This window comes from Echiichthys vipera, assembly GCF_963691815.1.
Source record: "Echiichthys vipera genome assembly, chromosome: 13".
Lineage (NCBI taxonomy): Eukaryota > Metazoa > Chordata > Actinopteri > Perciformes > Trachinidae > Echiichthys > Echiichthys vipera.
The window spans coordinates 23964769-23986355 of NC_139838.1; the positions used below are offsets into that span (position 1 = coordinate 23964769).

The 21587-nt window shown below is 42.0% G+C and overlaps 1 protein-coding gene across 1 annotated transcript; it reads left to right on the plus strand.

The window, feature by feature from the left end:
• Positions 1-824: 824 nt before the first annotated feature.
• On the plus strand, positions 825-21281 carry LOC310955397 (sodium/hydrogen exchanger 3-like; the record flags this gene model as incomplete). Its single annotated transcript, XM_083925215.1, has 16 exons — positions 825-1104; positions 10220-10522; positions 11469-11629; positions 12575-12653; positions 13668-13845; positions 14236-14456; positions 14561-14763; positions 14846-14935; positions 15018-15088; positions 15172-15301; positions 15416-15561; positions 17299-17422; positions 18140-18313; positions 19026-19080; positions 19176-19262; positions 20992-21281. The coding sequence occupies 16 exons, from the start codon at positions 825-827 to the stop codon at positions 21279-21281; spliced, it is 2592 nt and encodes an 863-aa protein (XP_083781341.1).
• Between the last annotated feature and the right edge of the window lie 306 nt (positions 21282-21587).

The window sequence follows — 21587 nt, forward strand, 5'->3', positions numbered from 1 at the left end:
AAATGAAGGTCAAATTAAACCCAGCCCTTCTGCGCAGTGATACTAAATAGTAAATTGTGCTTGATGTGTAAAAGCAGTGGGCTGCACCTTTAACTGGTAAATATAAAGACAATCCTTGCCAAAACCAGAGTGCAAATTTAACTTTTTGGGCCAAATACTCACATTTTGTTAGCCTCTTAATTAAATTACTGTAGTTTTTCTGGCTGTAGCAAATGTACGACCCTCGTTCTTATGTTACCAGCATTTTACCGGTTAATGGTGTTTATTTTGTGCCCTGACAAAACTAACAAAAGTAAGATTTAAAGAAAAGAAAGAATCATACCACCGACTTCAAACGAGCTTTTATCAAGTTAATATGTTTGCTAAAGGACTTTAAATGTAGCATTCAAACAAGGAATTGCTTTAAAATGAGGTTATTTTGTTTAACATCAGTAAAAACCTGCTCAGAACGCCTCACAGCCTGTAAAGAAAGGACAAGAGCATCAAATCTTCCATTTAGTAAAGTGGCCAAACTAGCTGGTCAGGGTGCAGAGTGGGAGGAGGCAGAGGAGCATCGGAGTGGGCTGAGCTTCACCTGCTGTGAAAAGCTGTATCCTGAGCAGAGAGGAGAGCGCAGAGAGGGGGCCACACCGCTCAGGCCAGAGAAAGATGTGGACGTTAAGTAAGAACAAAGTGAAAGTGACCTGAGAGGGAAGGAGGAGACACAGGAGAGGAATGAAAGACCTGTTGGCACTTTGACCCAACAGCCTAAATAAATAACTTCTGCAGTGACAGTTTGTGGTGCAAACATGGCAGTTTCACCGCAATTTGCACTTTTTCTCTGCATGTTGCTGGTGGTGTCCAGAGGCGCCGCGGAGACAGGACACGACACGGGCGGGGAGCATGAGACCACCACGAACTCGAGCACGGACCATGGCACTGGACACGAAGACGGTGGTCACGGAGACACTGGACACGGAGACACTGGAGACGGTGGACACGGGGACGGTGGTCACGGCGGAGGTCCCATCACCACTCTACCTATTGTGAGCTGGAAGTGGCACCATGTCTCCACGCCGTACTTGGTGACCTTGTGGATCCTGGTCAGCTGGCTCTGCAAAATCAGTGAGTCCTACTACGTCTGGTCCATGGACTGGAGTTCAGTTTAATAGTAAATATGATTAAATTTAGCATTTAAACTCATGGCTTATTAGAGGTAACATTAGATTGACAGTGAGGTGAAAATCTACATAAATATCAACCCTTCTCAGTTTAACATTATTATAAATATTGTATTATCGGCTTAGTATTTTTGCTCTGCTAACATGTACGTGTTTTAGTGTCGTAGCAGGTTGAGGTAAAGCTCATTTGAACAACTTTTGAGTAGTTAAATCTCTAAAATGCATCATATTTTCAAAGCTGATCACACATTCAGCTGTTTATTCGGCACACCTGCTGCAGCTTAAACTAATACAGACTAATACAACAGTCGTGCAATAACTCTTACCGTCATGAAGCTTATAATGTTGACTTTTTGAGGTGCTGATTGAACCCATTTTGGAAGCTGGAGTTTATGATGCAGTTGAATTGTATTGCATTTGACTGTTAGTGTAGATTATCTCATCCTATAACGTGGAGAAGTAGAAGTATGAAATACTAGAAGGACCTCAGCTAAGGCATGCCCTATCTCACAGTGTTAATGCAGTGTGGATTTTCCCAGTCAGGAACTCATTTTTCCGATTATTCCAACGCCACATGAATGCAGCACAGGGACTTCTCTCGCAGTGTCAGTGAAAGTAAGAAATTATTTGTGTACTCGCCCCGTGATTGGCTCCAAATTTTATGGGTTCTTGCTCGGCCCACGCTACGCTCTTCCACCCAGTTTTATGAAAATTGGGCCAGTTATTTTTCCACAATCAAATCTCTTATGATTTAATTGTATTTATCGACACATCGGCCAACCTTATTCCAAGGTTTAGGGTACAATTGATGTCACTGTGAGGCGGTTCAGGTAAAAACTATGACCGAATATCCGGTTACATGTTTTCCAAGATGTCCGTGTTGCACTTATTAATTATTTGATTGAACATGGATACAATGCACCTCTGAAATAATGAATTGGACATAAATGAGGAGAGCTTGACCTCTGTTAAATATCCCCAAATGCAGCCAAAGTACTTGTCTTGTCCGGTCATTTGCATTTCATGTATACACAACAGACGCGATTGGGTTTTGGCACTGTGGACAATGTAAATTAAGGAGCGTGCGTTCATGTGTGTGTGTGTGCTTGTGTGTGCTTGTGTACACCTCCGCTGACATAAATATGGGACTGCGGTTGTCCGTATAGGATACAGGAAATGACCGATGTTGATAACCACACCGTGAAATCAGACACCACTAACTAACTGACTTTTTTTTGGAAGTGTAAAGTTTTGGCAGCTCCGGTGTTAATCTGTGCTGACGTTGACTGAAAGTGTTACAGCCGTGTTTGTACTCACAGTAACTTGCATCAGAGATTATGATGATAACAAAGAAAAATGTGAAGTCCAAGACACACCAAAACAACATCAAACTAGCGGGGATGAGGGTCGACTGTCGCGTGACACCGTGTCACCTGTGTCTCACCCAAAAAAGTGTTTTTTTTGCACCGGCACAGCGAACTAGCACGTATGTTCTGCATCTGTGTGAGGGGAAATAACTCTAGTCTGTACTCAAAAGAAGAAACCTGAAGACCAAGATGACAGAGGAAGATGCTAGTTAACCAGTTAGCACATAAACAACACAACCTGGTGTTGAAGGACAAATCATATTTAACACGTACAAGTGAACAATAACAATAATTACAAACCATTTCTGCTAAAGAGCTCAATAAAAAAATCTTCCCTGATGAAAGAAGGTTGTTTTTGATTTCTCAGCCTCTTGAATATTAACGTTTACTTTGTTCGTTGCACTGATTCGCTCGAGGTGATCGGCCAATCAGAGGGACGTTTCTCGCCGGTTCAACGTTCTCAGTCGATTGAAGTTTAACCCTCAGCTTTGTGTGTCAGCGCCGTGATTTTAGCCGATATTTCTGCAGCTACTGATGTTTGTCTTAAAAGGTTTTGTGAATAAACAAAAAAAGTAAACTTTTTCAAGTTAAAGAGGTGCAATACAATTTTCTCGGATTAGAAAGATTGCAGAAGACGATATCCCCACACTTCTTTGAGGAGATTTTGGGTTCTCCCTTGAAATTTTTTACAAACATTAGAGAGAACGAAGGCTGCATAGAAGGCAAACTTTTACCCAGGGTTTATAAGACATTTCTGAAATGTTACCACTAAGTCTGCTATTTCATCTCATCTCATCTTCAACCGCTTATCCGGGGTTGGGTCGTGGGGGCAGCAGCTTAAGCAGGGGACCCCAAACTTCCCTTTCCCGGGCCACATTAACCAGCTCTAACTGGGGGATCCTGAGGCGTTCCCAGGCCAGTGTGGAGATCTAATCCCTCCACCTGGTCCTGGGTCTTCCCCGAGGCCTCCTCCCAGCTGGATGTGCCTGGAACACCTCCCTAGGGAGGCGCCCGGGGTTCATCCTCACCAGATGATCCTGAACCACCTCAACTGGCTCCTTTCAACGCAAAGGAGCAGCGGCTCTACTCCGAGTTCCTCATGGATGCTGAACTTCTCACCCTCTCTCTAAGGGAGACTCCAGCCCCCCTCCTGAGGAAACCCATTTCGGCCACTTGTGCCCGCGACCTCGTTAGCTGCTATTGCATGTAGGAATTAAAGTTTTATGGGTACAGAGATAATAAGAGTCATTAATGTTTGATGGTTCTTCAGCAGGAAAGCATTAGAGTAAACTTTGTATGTTTGATGACTCATTGTGAAGAAAGTCATTGACAAACTTATCTTTAAAGGAACTGAAACAAATTGTTTACTTTCATAAAGTAATCTTGCATAAACCCATCAGCATACATGCCATATATGTTGACTTTATGCTTACTCATCGTAGTTCGCAGAAGTGACCAGACAATGGCACAGATTTCCTTCAGATCTGATTTCCTCTTTGCAGATTTACAATGCTTTCTTTCTTTTATTCTCGTCACTGTAGTCGAGTCCCTCTGCTCCACGCTCATGGAAGCACAAAGGACAATACTGTAAATGTAGGTGTATGTATCTGTCATGGGCTTGAAATCTTCCTTTCCACCTGCCATGTCATCTTTTACCTGTTCTGACCTCATATGGAGACATTTTATAGCAAGTCAAGAACTTAATTCTTCACATTTTCTCTCACTGTCTCGAACCTTTTCACTCCCGACCCGCGGCCTCCTTATAAGGTTGCTGATGTTGTAATTTAGGTTTATTTTATCCTTTTACTCATTTGCCATTCCTCAAACTGAGTAGCATGAGGTAAATATGTAAAACATGACAGCGAAGTGTAAATGTATCTACACTGAAGCGTTTGCTGGTTCACAAATGACACATTTCATTGAGCAAAAATGTATTTTTCACAGCAGCCTGACAAACAGTAACACAACAACCCTTCACTGTAGCTACTGTGCCTCCCAGTCTGAAAACAACCTCTATGTGACTCTTTTTCACCGTGAAGTTGACCTCTCTTTGAAGCTGCTACAGGCGGGCGCAGACCTGTGGCCACTTTAGAATGACTGAAAGGTTTAAAGGTAGATATATATCAGGTCATTAGTTAATAAGGCTAAACAGGGCACTTCATGCTTGAGTGTGCAGCTAAATGTTCTTATAAGGATGATTTACAGCATTTACAGGAACCAGAGGGGGAATGTAACTAAGAACATTTACTCAAGTACTGAACTACTTAGAGGTGCTTTTAACTTTATTTCCATTTTATGCAACTTTATACTTTTACTCCACTATATATTACTCTATTTATTGTGCTTTTATGACAGTTTTTCATCCCCTTCTGTCCAGAGAAAAGTCTCCTACTTCTTAAGCTAAATAAAGTCTTTAAAAAGCCTCTTGGATCAGCTGGATGATGCATTTTTGCAAAGTGAAAACATGAAAAATTGACTTACGTGGTTCTCACAGGACAGAGATGCAACAAACATATGATGATATCTTATAGAATATGATGCATTGTTGTCTAACTTTAACTATTTTTTATTTAACTATCCAACAGTATATAAAGGAGTTACAACACAACTACAGCAGTAAAATGCAACAAACAATTTAATCGGAAAGTTTTTTGCCATGTAAAACAAAGCACCAATGGGCTCCTTCCTCTGGGATTGACTTTAATCCACTTGAATGGACTTTACTATGAGAGGAGCTGGTACAGGGGCCAGTAGGTAAGTCTTTAAAACACTCTTTTAATAAACTCTTGCTTCACTAACTGCGTTGTTGGTGCTTTGTTTTCTGTGTAGGGACTCTTCTCATGCTGCTGCAGAGGTTTGCTGTTATTTTGAGCAGCATTAGTGGTTAAAAAAGATGTTTTAATGCCTTCATCGTGCTGCCCCGAGCTAATCAGTGTTAGCCATGTCCAGCTGTTAGCAAGTGTCTCTCTTTAATGCATGACTTAAACTTGTAGTGGAGTATTTTTTTGTTATTTAAGTAAAGTATCCGAGTGCTTCTTCCACCGCTGTCAAAAACCAAGAAGATGTCTTTAAAGCTGCTTTAACTATTCAATAAACCAAACTTGGCGATAGGCGTCAACTGGATGAACATTAATAATTACGCTGAGTTATATGAACTCAAACAATACAGTTAAGTGTGTATGAGCAACCTCAGATATTTTTGTGTCTCAGTACCACCTTTGTCTGTGTGAGAGCTTACGTATCAAATCATCAAACCAGTCCGTCCAATGAGGCCATTGTCCCTTGTGCTGCTCAAACAGGATGGGACACCTGGTCTAAAAACACATAATGCAACAAGTTCCATGAATCAGCGCTTCTGGGAATAAGTACAGTACTTCTAAGTACTAAGAGTAATCGACTTTCACTCTGGAGAGATTAAGTTTAGTGGTCATTTTAAGTATAGGGCTGCCATTATTCTTTATTTGTCTTATAGTCAATCAATCTCAATGTGTTTCTCCTTTTCTTAATACTTCCCGACTTGATAGGGTGTGTGCCACTCAGCCCAAGTCCTCTGGTTCTTACTGACGACGGACATCTTTAAAAACAAGTTTTTGGGGATTGATTTCAGCTGCGGATTAAAGGTCCTGTATTGTAAAAAGTGAGATTTATCTTTATTATAAAACAGGTGCTGTATAAATACTGTGAAAGTATCAAAACGCTCATCCACAGAGAAATGCACACCACCTGTATCTAGAGTCTGTGTGCTTGATTTGCTAAAGATGAGAAGCTAACTTTACTACAATTACTCAATTATAACCCTCACGTAAAGGGTAGAAAATAAAGAACATGAATTACGGAGTTTTTGTGGAAGCAGACGTCAAATATACGCTTTGATCGTAAAAGTGGACAGTAACAGGACAAGGACAGAGCCACACTTACAGTGTTTTTAACAACAATGGAGCTCTTGAATTTGGACTCTTTTAAAAATCAGTATTGTAAAGTTACTGTCCAAAATGAATGTGAATCATAGCTCCGTTATTTCATAGTAGAAGTTTATTTCAGGACCGCCAGAGGAAAGTTTTCTCATCTCTCTCTCACGTCTCAGGACTGGGAGTCTTTAACCAGGATTGAGTAACGTCAGCGTCAATCATTACTAAGCACAAAGCTGTGAGACGAGGCCAGTGGAAATGTTTCACACACGCACACACACACACACACACACACACACACACACACACAGGTATTCGTTCAACATCAGATGACCTCTGCTCCGTCACTTACTCCCTCACACACAGTCAGACACACACGACAAACTGGAGTTGATGCGTTCAGAGACCGGAAAGCACAAACAAAAGTAATGACTGGTGAATGTTTCAAACGTGACTGAGTAACTGGAGATCTCTTACTCCCTCTACGATCCTCCAACCTGAACACACACACTCTCACACACACACACACACACACACACACACACACACGCACAGACACAACCTTGGTCATAGAGGAGATACTGTACGTATAAAAGGCTGAGTCCAGGGATCTGCACACTTCTGAACTCACAGACTGTGGGAGGACACAAAGTGGCAGACTGAGATAGAAAGATTTCAGCACTGGAGGGAAAGAGCAGTGAAACAATAGTGATAGTAAAGGAGTGAGTAAGGCAGAAGAAGCACAAACTCACAAAAAAGGGGGAAAGAGGTGTGACACACCATCTGGCACTTCATTGTGGCCTTGGTACAAACACTTCATCCCTTTGACGTCTGAGATAAAGGACGTTTTCTCTTTCTGTTCACTCTAAAATCCAATCAAATGCAACGCTGTGGATTTGTTCACCTCCTGCCGTTGGGGTCAGTGTTACTGATCTGCCTCATCTCAGGGGTCACCGGGGCGAACGGGGACGCCGCGCTAACGCACCAAGAGTCCCATCTGAAGCTGCCGTCTGAGTGCAAATCGAACTCGAATCAGACTGAACACGGTCATGGCTCTGCCGCCATCACAGGAATACCCATCGTGACCTTTAAGTGGCACCATGTGGAGACCCCTTATCTAGTCGCGTTATGGATATTGGTGGCTGCTTTGGCTAAACTGGGTATGTAACAAACAATAAAATGTGTTTTTATATGTTGTATACTGATAAATATGGACTACCAGTCGCCGGTTTCTGCTAGTTTCTCGTATGACTATTAATCTGATGAGGACAGAAGATAAAAAATAGCAAAGCATCAGCCTGTTATGTCATGAATAGTTTGGATGTTGCAGTCTGACAGATTCCACTGTGAAACAAGATAATGTTGAGCTATTTTTAACCCACTTTGTGTCAAATAATTACACTGTTGTAGAATCCACACACTGGAAAACTCCCACTTTAGCATGCACGTGAATTATATGAAAACAAAACATTTTATTACATTTAAGAACAAAAAAGAAAGGGAAGTGAAAGACGGAAGATTGATTTATATATACAGTATTTTTAAAGCCCATTTTGTTTTGACTCAAATATTGCAGAATAAATAAGCATCAATTAAAGTTTAAATAAACAAAACATACCGTACTTGTTTTTTATCTTTAACTTCTTTATTGACTTTTCATTACAAATGCCAACGCACAACCAGTGTGCACGTACAAACACTGCAGACGAAATTATGTCGACATTTAAAAAAAAGAAAACAAACCTGACAGCAACAAGCAAACAGGAATATAATGTAAAACTTATAAATAATAAGATGCACATTCCACATACTTAAATTCATCATAAACCACTGTTACATGTGCATGACATGTCTATTCCTTGAGCCTACATTGGTAAAAAGGTGCATGGGGGAGTGTGCAGGTATTAGCCATTATATATATTGTATTAAAACATCCTTGTTTAATGAAAATACACTCTAAACATCATCTCCTGGTAACATAATCAGATTTGGCTTAAACTCACAAAACCAAGAACAAAAACAGGGCGACTGTGATGTGAAATAACCCAAAACTGTGGCTTCATTTTATATTAATCCAGAACCCAATTGTTAATAATACATTTTCCAGATAAAGTGTATTTAGGGAGAGTAAGGATTTCTTAAATTGCACCATGATATCTTCATCTCATCTTCATCTTCAACCGCTTTTCCCGGGGTCGGGGTCGCGGGGGGGCTGGAGCCGATCCCAGCCGACATCGGGCGTGAGGCGGGGTACACCCTGGACAGGACGCCAGTCTACCACAGGACTGCACCATGATATCCCTCTAATATTGTAACAAACTGTCACTTCCTGCAGCAGTGAACAGCAGTGTGTGTTATCAGCACGGCACGCTGTTCCTGAGGACAGAAGAGTTTCTTCTGTTTTTCATGTTTGTGCTGCAGGAGAAATTCCACAGATGATCAAAAGTTTTAGACCTTTTATAATCACTTTATAGTTTATTACTTGATCTTATTGAATGCCATGAAATGTGCGTGCTGAAAGAAGTGAAAGATGCATCATATTTACAGTTTATACTGATCTGATCTGCTCTCTTAGCTTCTTTGGGTTTCACTCATGCACAAGTTTGCATTTCACTGCAGTGACATTAAACAGAGCTTCAACGAAAGTTTGATTGAATGAATGAATGCTTTATTTCAAACATCATTCATTCATTCATCTTCAACCGCTTGTCCCTGTCGGGGTCGCGGGGGGCTGGAGCCGATCCCAGCTGACAAACATATGAAAAATAAATTACACTTGAAGCACTAGTCATTAAAAACCATGTGTATGTTTGAAAAGGAGCAGGAAGAAGCATGAGCTTATTAATTCCTACCCCTTCTCCACTTTGTATCTATACTATAGGTTTTCTTACTTCCTGTGTATCCTGTTTTTTTTTAATAGGCTCAACAAAACAAACATTAACCAACAAACAACACAATAACTGCTTGTGTAAAAATAGATAAATGGCAAAATGTGAGAAGTTTCCTTCACCTTCCGCTACTTTTCAGTTAAAACACATGAGCTCAACAGACGTTCGACCCTGTGGAAAACGGTTTGATTATTAAATAAGCTTTAGTGACTCTTTGACAGGCCATTAAAGTAAGCGTAAGACAAGTCTTTATTTACTCACATTTATAAACCTTCATACGCACCAACATGCTGGTTAATCATATGTGAAAGTGGCACTTTCTCAGTCGGGTGCATCAGTCGATCATTTGCAAATTCTGCAACCTCACAAAGAGTTCTGGTTTCATGGTTTAGTTATGATGCAGTGCATTTTAAAGTTTGTCAGTCAGATCTTAAGAATAAAGTCTTATTGTTGGTAAAATTATGAAGAAGAAGCGACTAGAGAAAGTTTTTTTTTTAAATCAACTTCAAGAAAAACTTTGCTTGTCTTCTCTCCTCTCTTCTCTTCTCGTCTCTTCTCTTCTCTTCTCTTCTCTTCTCTTCTCTTCTCTTCTCTTCTCTTCTCTTCTCCTCGTTTCGTCTCGTCTCTTCTCCTCGTCTCGTCTCTTCTCCTCGTCTCGTCTCTTCTCCTCGTCTCGTCTCTTCTCCTCGTCTCGTCTCTTCTCTTCGTCTCGTCTCTTCTCCTCGTCTTGGTCTCTTCTCCTCGTCTCTTCTCTTCTCTTCTCTTCTCTTCTCTTCTTCTCCTCGTCTCTTCTCCTCCTCTCGTCTCTTCTCCTCTTCTCTTCTCTTCTCCTCGTCTCTTCTCTTTTCTTCTCTTCTCTTCTCTTCTCTTCTTCTCTCCTCTTCTTTTCCTCTCAGTCATCGAAGCCAACCACCATGTGACCACCGTGATCCCTGAGAGTGCCTTGCTCATCTGCTTTGGCTTCATCCTGGGCGGGATCATTTGGGGTGCAGACAAGGTGCAGACCTTCACTCTGACCCCAGAAGTGTTCTTCTTCTTCCTGTTGCCTCAAATCATCCTGGACGCGGGCTACGCCATGCCAAACAAGCTCTTCTTCAGCAACATGGGGGCCATCTTGGTCTACGCCGTCATCGGGACCTGCTGGAACGCCGCCAGCTTGGGGCTGTCGCTGTGGGGGTGTCACAAGGGAGGAGCCATGGGTAAGTGCCTGCTACTTACATTAAAATGGGTCATGATCATTTTCGGATGTTCAGGACCTCTGAATGTGTGGCATTTTGAGAGTATTTTGTAGTTTTTTCTAGAGTTTATTTCTGGTTGAAGCTGGAGATTTGTGGTGTTATGATTTCAAGGGATTATTCAAAGTTATAATTTACACTAAAGAGGAAGAGAAGTGTCCACTAGGGCAGAGGATTTGCATTTGTTCAGTGTCGGTGAAAGGCACAGGTGCACGATGGTGTTCTAGTTGTAGGTTGGCCCAAAATTTGCACCGAAAGCCGCACTCTATATCTTTAAAATCCGAACAAACCGATGATACACAAATGTTTAGATTCAGTGTTACTGATGCTTTCTAGGATATCATTATCTCTAATGTCTCGGGCTGCAACTCCCAGCTGATGTCGGGCGTGAGGCGGGGTCCACCCTGGACAGGACGCCAGTCTATCACAGGACACATAGAGACGAACAGAGACAGACAACCATTCACACCTACGGGCAATTTTAGAGTAATTAATGAACACGGGCATGTCTTAATCGATTAATGTAATTAATAATTCCTTTCAGAAATCATAGAAAAAAACACGTTTTCTTAAGTATCAAAGTAATCAATTTATAATTATTTGTGTTAATGCTAATGGATGATTTGGCATGTTTTAAAAGGTGCCAATTTACAAAAAGCGTAAACAAATGTAGGCTGAAAGACACAATGCCCACAGCGTCAGGCTCTGGAAAACATTGCATTAGGGTGGGAAACTGGAGAATTGGAGAGAGATGCAGTTATACGATGAATAACTGTCATGAATGTCTGAATCAAATGTCATCCATGCAAAAGTAGTTGAGATATCACAGTCTGGACCAAAGAAAGGGTCCTTTCTGCTCAGCTACATGAGATAAATCACTAAATCTCCCGCCCTGCGTGCTCCGCTGTAGGTGACCTGGACATCGGCCTGCTGCAGTATCTTCTGTTCGGCAGTCTGATTGCTGCCGTGGACCCTGTCGCCGTCATCGCCGTGTTTGAGCAAGTCCACGTCAACGAGGTCCTCTTCATCATGGTGTTTGGAGAGTCGCTGCTCAACGACGGCGTGACGGTGGTTCGTATGCTGCTGTGTTGGGTTTTTTTGTGACAAGCAGAACAGTTTGTGTGTTTGCTGAGGCATCCATCACTGGAAAGTACACCTCCGAGACATCGAGTGTGGAGAACGCAAACATTGTGCACTTCAAAGTGAGGACCTTTACTCCGCATGGACTTTCAATCAAACTGCTCTTTGAGGAGGTTAAACTTATACGACATATCGCTTGAATGTGTTATGAATCATTCAATTTCACTCTATTCATTGCTGAAACTACGTAAGGAGTGAAAGGGGAACAAGGTGTTACTTTCCACCTTCCACACCTTTTTAATATCAGACTCTGACCTCCGAGGCTTATTTAAAAACAAAGCATTGTACTGTTGTCACGCTGCTTCAATAGAGGAGATTTTATTATTGGTGGTATTCATCAAAGGTTGAACGCACATCCCCACTTTTGTCCCAGGTTTTAATAATCTGCTCCAAAATACGAGAAAATACCTTGAAACACACCTTTTACATACAGATGAGCTGTGATGACACGTCACACAACATCTGGATAATAGACAACATTAACTTTATTTAACTACTGTGAGTGAAAGAAACGTTTTTCCTAAATATGTTTGAAATGTGGACGTCATTTAAAAAGAAAGAAAGAAAGAAAGTACATTTGTCTGCATAGCATCTCAGCTGCCACTAAAGCCCAAAACAATGAAACAATTGAAGAATCCTTGTGACAAGCAAAACAATTAAATTCAATTTTATTTTATTCATAGTGCCAAATCATAACCAAAGTTATCTCAGGACACTTTACAGAGTGTATACAAAGACCATATAGGAGCTGCAGACAAGGAATAGTTACAAAAATAAGAAGAACGCATTTGAAATCAATGGATGTAGATCAGTCAAGTGATCTTATCTAATTCTACTTGCTGCTTATTCACCTTTTTCTTTTTCTTCTTTTCTTAGGTGCTTTTCAATGTATTTGATTCATTCGTGTCACTGGGAGGTTCCCAAATTGATGCTGTGGAGATCATCAAAGGAATAAGTAAGGAGTGACATTTATTTACACAATCAATCAAGTGTGATTCCGGCGCAAAATCCTCCCATGGTCTTTTTCGGCACTTACATACATCGAATAAGCCATGGAGACAGTTTTTTATTAACGGAGAGAGCTGAGAGAGTCGCTAACAGCCGGACGTGGCTAACAGTGATTAGCTCGGGGCAGTACGGTGAAGGCATTAAAACGTCTTTTTTAACCACTAATGCTGCTGAAAATAACAGCAAACCTCTGCAAAAGCATGAGAAGAGTCCCTACACAGAAAACAAAGCACCAACAACGTAGTTAGAGAACCCAGAGTTTATTAAAAGAGTGTTTTAAAGACTTACCTACTGGCCCCTTTACCAGCTCCTCTCATAGTAAAGTCCACTCAAGCTGATTACCAAAGTAAATCCAAAGGAAGGAGCCCATTGGTGCTTTGTTTTGTGTGTAAGGACTCTTCTCATGCTGCTGCAGAGGTTTGCTGTTATTTTGAGCAGAATTAGTGGTTAAAAAAGACGTTTGAATGCCTTCACCGTGCTGCCCCGAGCTAATTAGTGTTAGCCAAATCCAGCTTTTAGCGACTCTCCAGGATTTCTCCATACTTAGTTGTTATATGGAAAAAAACTGCCTCGATGGCTAATTCGATGTATGTAAGTGCTGAAAAAGACCATGATTTTGCGCTGGAATTACACTTTAATAGGGGAGAATGTGACATGCTTATAGTCCTGCCTGGCTCCTTAGACTCTACGGGGTTTTCAGAGATGCCGTATGTATGCAGACGTGTTATAAAGACAAAGGGGGAGTTAGACATGAGTTCAGATACTTCAGGAGAACCTGTCTGGTGCTCTCACAACAGGGAAACCTACAGGAGAGACTAAAGATTCAAAGCATAATGGAGCACACGGATAACTTTAATGTCCGGCAAAACGTTTCGACTCCGAGTGTGTCTTCATCCTAAAATACAACTTAGACATTTATACTGTTAGAAAACTTGAAAATAACTTGTTTCCTTGGCCGCAGTTTCCTTCTTTGTGGTGGCGTTTGGCGGTTCCCTCGTGGGCTTCGTGTTCGGCCTGCTTGTCTCTCTTCTGACCAGATGCACTAAAAACATCCAGATCATTGAGCCAGGCTTCGTTTTCGTCTTGGGATACCTCTCTTACCTGACTGCTGAGATGCTCTCCCTGTCTGCCATCCTTTCGTGAGTAATCCACGAAGAACACCTAATTGTTTTATTTATATCAGGGTCTATTTTATCATGCACCCATGTCGGGAACAACCATCGACGCAGACATTGCGATATTTCATACCTTGAAGGATTTTCTTCTAAGGTTGCACAAACATCCACTTGGACTCAGGATGGACTGATTAAACTTTGGAGGTCAAATGTCACTGTGACCTCACAAAACACTTAATACCCTTTATTAAATTCCCTTTAAAGCCTTCACTTCATATATTATGTAAGTCTGGACGGTTTGGATGTAACTTGACTGGTCTGCGGAGGCATTCTAGTTAGATGTAAAGAAGGAGGCATGAGATCCATAAACATTTTTTAGTCATATTCATTTATTTCTGTGTATTTGGTTTGTAGGGTCCTCTTCTGTGGGATGTGCTGCCAGAAGTACATCAATGCAAACATGGACGAGAGGTCCGTTACGACAGTCAGATACGTCATGAAGGTTTTAGCCAATGGATCAGAAACCATCATCTTTGTGTTCCTCGGTATCTCGGCCATCGATAAGTCAATCTGGGTGTGGAACACGGGCTTCATCCTCCTCACGCTCCTCTTCATCTTTGTGTACAGAATCATCGGTGAGATTTCCGTCTTCTGCCGTCAGTTTTGAGTGCAAACAAACGCACTCTCTCTGATGTCAGAGCTCACAAAACAGACTTGCTTGTGTGCATGTGTACTACAGGTGTGTTTTTCCTCACCTCCATCCTGAACAAGTTCAGACTGGTGCCCATTGAGTTCATAGATCAGGTGATTATGAGCTACGGTGGCCTGCGAGGGGCGGTCGCATACGGCCTGGCTACCATGCTGGATGGGAACAAGATAAAGGAGAAGAATCTGATGGTCTGCACTTCTCTCATCGTTGTGTACTTCACTGTCATTCTTCAGGTAACCCTGAGCTAAAACAGTAAATTGGTGTTTGTTTGTAGCTTTCTTACACAGCTCGCTCATGAATCTCTTTCCGTTGTAGGGAGTAACGATGAAACCTCTGGTCAACTGGCTTAAAGTAAAGAAAGCTGCAGTGACAGAGCTCACTCTCATAGAAAAATTGCAGAACAAGGTAGAGAAATGAAACAGCAGCATGTGTGTGAAGTACCAAGCTGCAGTCCAGCTCTCACAGAATCTCTATTCTTGTTGTTCAGGTGTTCGATCACATGCTTGTCGCCGTAGAAGATATATCTGGACAAATAGGACATAACTACATGAGGGACAAGTACGTACAGACATCTTTAAAACCATTTAACGTATAAAAACTTCTTTGAGTTGAAGCTGCAATTATCTCCTCTGACCGCGAAGGTGGAATCACTTTGAGGAGAAGTGGATGTCGAGGATTTTGATGAAGCCGTCTGCGAGGAAGAACCGCGACTACGTCTTCAACGTCTTCCACCAGCTGAACCTGAAGGATGCTATGAGCTACGTGGCTGAGGTGAGGGCCAACTGCTGCATTAGTAGATTAAAGTGTGTTTTGTTCAAGGAAACAGACTTGAGATTTAGCGGTGTGACAGCTGGTAAAGGAAGTCCTCTGGTCTCGATGTTTCAGGGTGAACGCAGAGGCTCTCTGGAGTTTGTCCGCAATGAAACGGCGTACGTCGACTTCAAGAAGAAGTTCGGTGACGAATTCTCGGAGGTCATGCCCGACATTACGGCTGACACATCGGACGATCACGGTGCAATGTCCTCAACGAGGTGAGCAAAACATTTTATTTTGTTTTATTTATTTTATTGTTCTTTTAAGACTGCATAAAATCCAGATAAGGGGAAAAAAAATAAGAAATGTGTCCGGCGACGCTTATACGATGAACCTTCCAACAACTTAAGGACAAAAAACAAACAATAATAAAAAGAAAACTGAGGTTTCATCATTAACAATAAAAGTATAAATGAAAAGAAGAACACAAATCAAGCAGAAAAACTGAACAATCAGTGAAACAAGCCAATAAAAACAAGGAAATGCGTAAAAAACAATATGTGGGAAAAGGAAAAAGAGAATTAAATATATACATGTCAACATAATTAGATATCATAAATTAAATGTGATGACAATTTCATTTTAAAATGTAAAAAAAGGAGAAAATGATAAGAAGGCTGCAGCAAACTATTATTTATATTGTTAATGAATCTGTTGACTGTTTTCTCGATTAACTGATTGGCTGTTCGGTTTTTATAGTGTCAGAAAATGTCGATCACGATGACGTCATCTTATGTCTTGTTTTGTCCACATCTCAAATATTTTTAGTTTACTTTCGTAAAGAAGGAAAGAAACCAGAATATAATCACATTTAAGAAGCTGGAATCAGAGAATTTTGCCTTTTTTTCTTTAAAAAAACGGACCAGATGAATCGATCATCAAAATAGTTGCAGATTAATTTAGTAGTTGAAGAATAATTGATTATCTGATTTCTCAGAGCGGCTCCACTTGATTACGTGTAGTGTTGGAAAAAAGAAGGTGACGATCAACTTGTCTTAGTATCAAATGAACTAATTTAGGAATAAAGAACAAACGCTTTAATCGCTACAACACTAAAAAACTGTCCGTTTCCATTGTTTCTCTGAATTTGAGGATATTGAACATATTTAAATAAAAGATACCAAACACATATTAACTATGTAGAAGTTGAACACAAGCGTTGATCTACAATTTTCTGCTCAGACGCTGCCCTCTGGTGACCACAAACATTTATTTTTACAAACACTTTGGCTCCAATTCTCCAACATATTTTGCATGAGAAGTCTAAATTATTGTCACAACCCGGACAGCACGGCCATGACAAAGCAAGGAGACGCACACGTGAGACCATTAACTAATTATTTATTGAAAAAAAAGTAACTTAAAAAGAAACATAAACCAATCATGGTGTGTGTAGTCAGTGGGTGAATGCATGAGTGGAGAAGTGTGTGTGTGTGTGTGTGTGTGTGTGTGTGTGTGTGTGTAATGTTGTAAGAACAGAAACCCAAACGCCAAACAAAAGCTGAACAAGGTGTCCCTGGGAGGAGAGCCACACTGACTGAGCTCCAGGAGAGAGTTAAGAGCACCCAGACTAGGGCGCACTCACACTGTCCCGTGCCCCGTGCTTTAGGGTACTTGCCGCCCCCCCCCCCCCTCCCTTCCCCCCTTTGTGCTCATACATGTCTAAACACGCTTAAAAAAAAGCCCACCTCTCCCAAACGGTCCGTGGCCGGCAAGCTGGCCTCAGCTAGGCGCGGTGCGGTTGCACTCACACTGGTCAAACGAACTAGACTTTACCCCTAAAACCTGTTTGGGCACGGTACGGATGGACACTGTGAGTGCCCCAGCCCAGGTGGCGCCAATGCTGCTGACGACCCTGCTGATGTCAGAGGGAGAGAGCGAGCAGGGAGGGTCGTCACATGTTGCTGTGCTTTGAGTGTGATAAAGTTACTGAATGTTTTTTTCTCCTTCTGTAGAAGAGACCCTGTGCCCTCAGTGAGTCTGGAAATGCACGATCAGACCATGAACGGTATGAGGGAAACAGAGGGCATTAACACTCACCACCTGCTGCAACAGCATCTGTACAAGGGCAGGAAACAAGTAAGTCAGTCACTTTAGACACTTTATTTTAAACATTAAAAGAGCCATTTAGTAGTGCACTTCCATATGGTTGGATGACTCACCAAGGGCGTGCAGGATCTGTGCATGACGCAGATTATTCCAAACAAACAACCGTCTCTCTCTGTTTCTGGATTTTGTCGGACAAATTCAGCGTCTGCTTTCACCGACATGAGTTGCCGACCCTCGGCTCCGGTCTCTCCAGTTACATGACATTTTAGTTGCCGTCTTTGTATAAATCACCCTTCTATCTCCAACATCGGAGGTTTGTTTTCTTCCAGTTTGGGCGCATGCATGATAGGAATGTCATCAACCCGCACATGGGCTCACTCAGATTACACAGATTATGTATTCAAAGGGTTCCTACGCAGTGTGGAAACGTTAATTTGAGTAATTTCCAGGACTGGATAATTATGGAAAAAGGGGAAAAAATGTTTGTGTTGTTTTCAGATTTACTGTATCTCATTTTCTAAAATAAAACATATTAATATACACAAAACAAAACAACTTCACTAACGCAACACAGCCGACCTGAAACCTCTAGTTTCTCATAATCAGGGTTATTTTTTAATAAGCCACAGAAGACTTTACACAACATTGTCTGACACTTATGATAAACTCTCTGGATTAGTAATTTGTTAAAGTCAGTCTTCTTGTTCTCTTTGTCTGATCAAACTCTCTTTGTTTTCTGGCGTAAAGCACCGGCACAGATACAGCCGCAGCCATTTCGATGTGAACAAAGATGAAAATGAGGTGCAGGAGATCTTCCAGAGGACCATGAGGAGTCGTTTGGAGTCCTTTAAGTCTACAAAGATGGGCGTCGCTCCACCGAAGACGTTAAGCAAACACTCGAAGAAAGACCAGCAGCCAAAAGTAATTTTTATGAGACACCTTATTCCGTCTCTGTCCATCTGTCCGTCTTTTCTCTCTTCCTTTCTCCTTTTCTTCCTGCCCAACCGGTGCAGACAGATGTCCGTCCTCCACAGAGCTGGGTCTGTCTGACGTTCCTGTCTGTTATAGGGAAGGTTTTCAACGCCACCGTACTCTACGGGGGAATTGTTGGGTCTATGTTTATCATAGAGTGTGGTCTTTACCTAGTTTGTAAAGTGTCCTGAGATAACTTTGGTTATGATTTGGCACTTTAAATAAAATTGAATTGAATTGAATCTACAGTAAAATACATATTTTTATACAACAGCCAAAAGGATTGTTGTATCAAAGGTTTCAAACAGAAGCTGTCATCGAATATCTTGCCACATTTGTAATCTTGGAAACATGTTTTTTGATCAGATAGTGCCTGATTTTAATAACAATTCATCACAATTGAATCGTATTTTATTTAAGCATTTCCTGTGGTTTCCTTTGTTAAATCAAAAATATAGTTTTGCAGAAAATACATATTTCTCAAAGTATGTTATTAAAAAGAGTATCACTTTGTTATCACAGTGGAAATCAGCACCAACACCAAACATTTGCACATAACACCTGGGTATTAACAGTGAAAATGTGTATAACAGATCAGCTTTTCAGGTTTTGTAACTTTGTTTAAGATAAACAAATAAAATGACTTTTCTACCTCCTGCAGATGCCGAATGGAAAATCAACGGACAAAAGTAAAAGCTATTACTCCGGGGATGAAGGTTTGTATCGGTGTTTTAGTTTCTATAACTAGACACAAGAACATAATTGTCCAAGTGCTTAATGAAAAAACCCTGATTGATTTATGTTTCTATAGATTTTGAGTTCTCAGAGGGAGACAGCACCGCCGGCTTTGAGGCGTCAGGCGGTTCGTTCCCCATGAGGGTCACCTACAGAGCAGGAGGTAAGATACATCCTCCGTACTGTCAACGTTTCTTTATCCAGACAAAAGTACTTGGGTCCTTTACTGGAGAAGAAAAGTACAGATGTAACAATTTAGAAATACTCCTTTTTATGTAAAAGTCCTTTATTAAAAAGCGCATTAAATAAAAGTATTATGAGCAAAACGTACTCGTTCTGCAGTAAAATGTCCCCTGTGACTGATATATTATTATATCTGACATTATTAGACTTATTACTGATGCATCAGTGTGTAGGAAGCATTTTACTGCTGTAGCTGTTTGAAGTGGAGCTCGTTTTTTACTACTTTATGCATTGTTAATTCATTCATTCATTCATATTCAACCGCTTGTCGGGGTCGTGGGGGGCTGGAGTCGAACCCAGCTGACATCGGGCGTGAGGCGGGGTACACCACGGACAGGACGCCGGTCTATCACAGGACACATAGAGACGAACAGAGACAGACAACCATTCACACCTACGGGCAATTTAGAGTCATCAATTATTGTTAGGTAGTTTTTTCCAGTGGTTAAAAACCTCGAGGTCAGATAAGAAGAAGAAAATAAATTCTGCAGCTTCCCCCGAACATTTGCTGTTATTTAAGTTTAGACGTTTGAAGTTTAGATGGAAAAGAAACACTTTTTATAATTAGACACACGGCAAAAAGGTTGTGTATCTTTAAAATGTTTTTATTACATTCAATGTAAAAATCTAAGATAAGATAAAACGTTATTCATACAGCGGTTGCAAAACAAAGTTGGAAGAGTGCAGATACACACAAACGCAGTTGGTCCAAAACTAGTTACTACTTTTGACTTACTGCCATCAGGTCGACGCTACAAGGTCCCGTTACACGAAAAAACATCTATAAAAAATCTTTTATCCCCGCTGCCATCACCACACTCAACAGTCACAGATAGGCAACACATCTCACTCCACTCAGTCGACCCCTTTGCACTGCATCTTGTGTCTTTTGGCATTAATGTATTGTCGTTGTTTGGGACTGGGTGTTTTGTATATATTTATTTATTTTGTGTAAATTTAACCTGTCAAAGATGAATTTCTGTCACTTGTGACGGACAAAGTTTTTCTTATCTTATCTTAGTGAGGATGAGTTTACGTTTGTACAGATCTGAGCTCCACGATATTTTATTTTCTTGTCTCATTATTGCACATTAAGTCCCGTGAGTCAGTCGTGAGGAGCTGAGATGAAATGATAAAGACCCAGCGTCGTGCACAAGAGACAAAGGACAAATCTTTGACCAGAGGGGGGTGAGTCATGGAGTCAAGTAACTGTACCTGTCAGATAAAGGTAGTGGAGTAAAAAGTGACACATCTGCCTCTGAACTGTAGAAGATTTAAGTTCAGTCTTTAACCCTCAAAGCCTCATCTCATCTCATCTTCGGCCTCTTATCCGGGGTCGGGTCGCGGGGGCAGCAGCTTTAGCAGGGGACCCCAAACTTCCCTTTCCCGGGCCACATTAACCAGCTCTAACTGGGGGATCCCGAGGCGTTCCCAGGCCAGTGTGGAGATATAATCTCTCCACCTGGTCCTGAGTCTTCCCCGAGGCCTCCTCCCAGCTGGACGTGCCTGGAACACCTCCCTAGGGAGGCGCCCAGGGTTCATCCTTACTAGATGAGCCTGAACCACATTAACTGGCTCCTTTCCACCTGGTCCTGGGTCTGCCCCTCAAAGCCCGTCCGCACTAATTCAGCTTCTTTCTTTTCGTCCAGCTGGAATTGAGAATCCGGCCTTCATGCCAGAGCTGGACCCGATGGCGCCGCTGCAGATCCCTCCGTGGCTGGCGGAGTCCGAGCTCGACAGCAGCATGGTGGCTCCGTCGCAGCGAGCCCAGCTGAGGCTGCCGCTGACGCCCAGCAACCTGCGCCGCCTGGCTCCCCTTCGCCTCAGCACTCACTCCACAGACTCCTTTGCGCAGGTAGACACACAGAGGGACGACGAGCTTCCTCCACCACCACCACCTCCACCACCACCCCCTCACAGAGACGGGGGTCACATGTAGCAGCATCTCGTCCCACTAAGACACAGAACCTGACCTCAGACTTTGCCCCGTCTTCTCTCAAAATATTGACTAGGGAATGTTTTCTTCTCCGTGCCACTGAATAATCTTTCTCCTGAGTCTCTAGACAAAACATTCACAGTCCCACAACCTTTGGGCCCTTCTGTGCGGCGTCTCCTGTTGCTCTGACTTCACCCTTCGCTGAGCACAGGGAGTGAAGCTGCACGCAGAGCCCGAGATCCTGCACGCACAGTTATCTCCCAGCACTCCGTGAACGCTGTCGTAGTTTCTCCTCTGGGCAAAACGCCG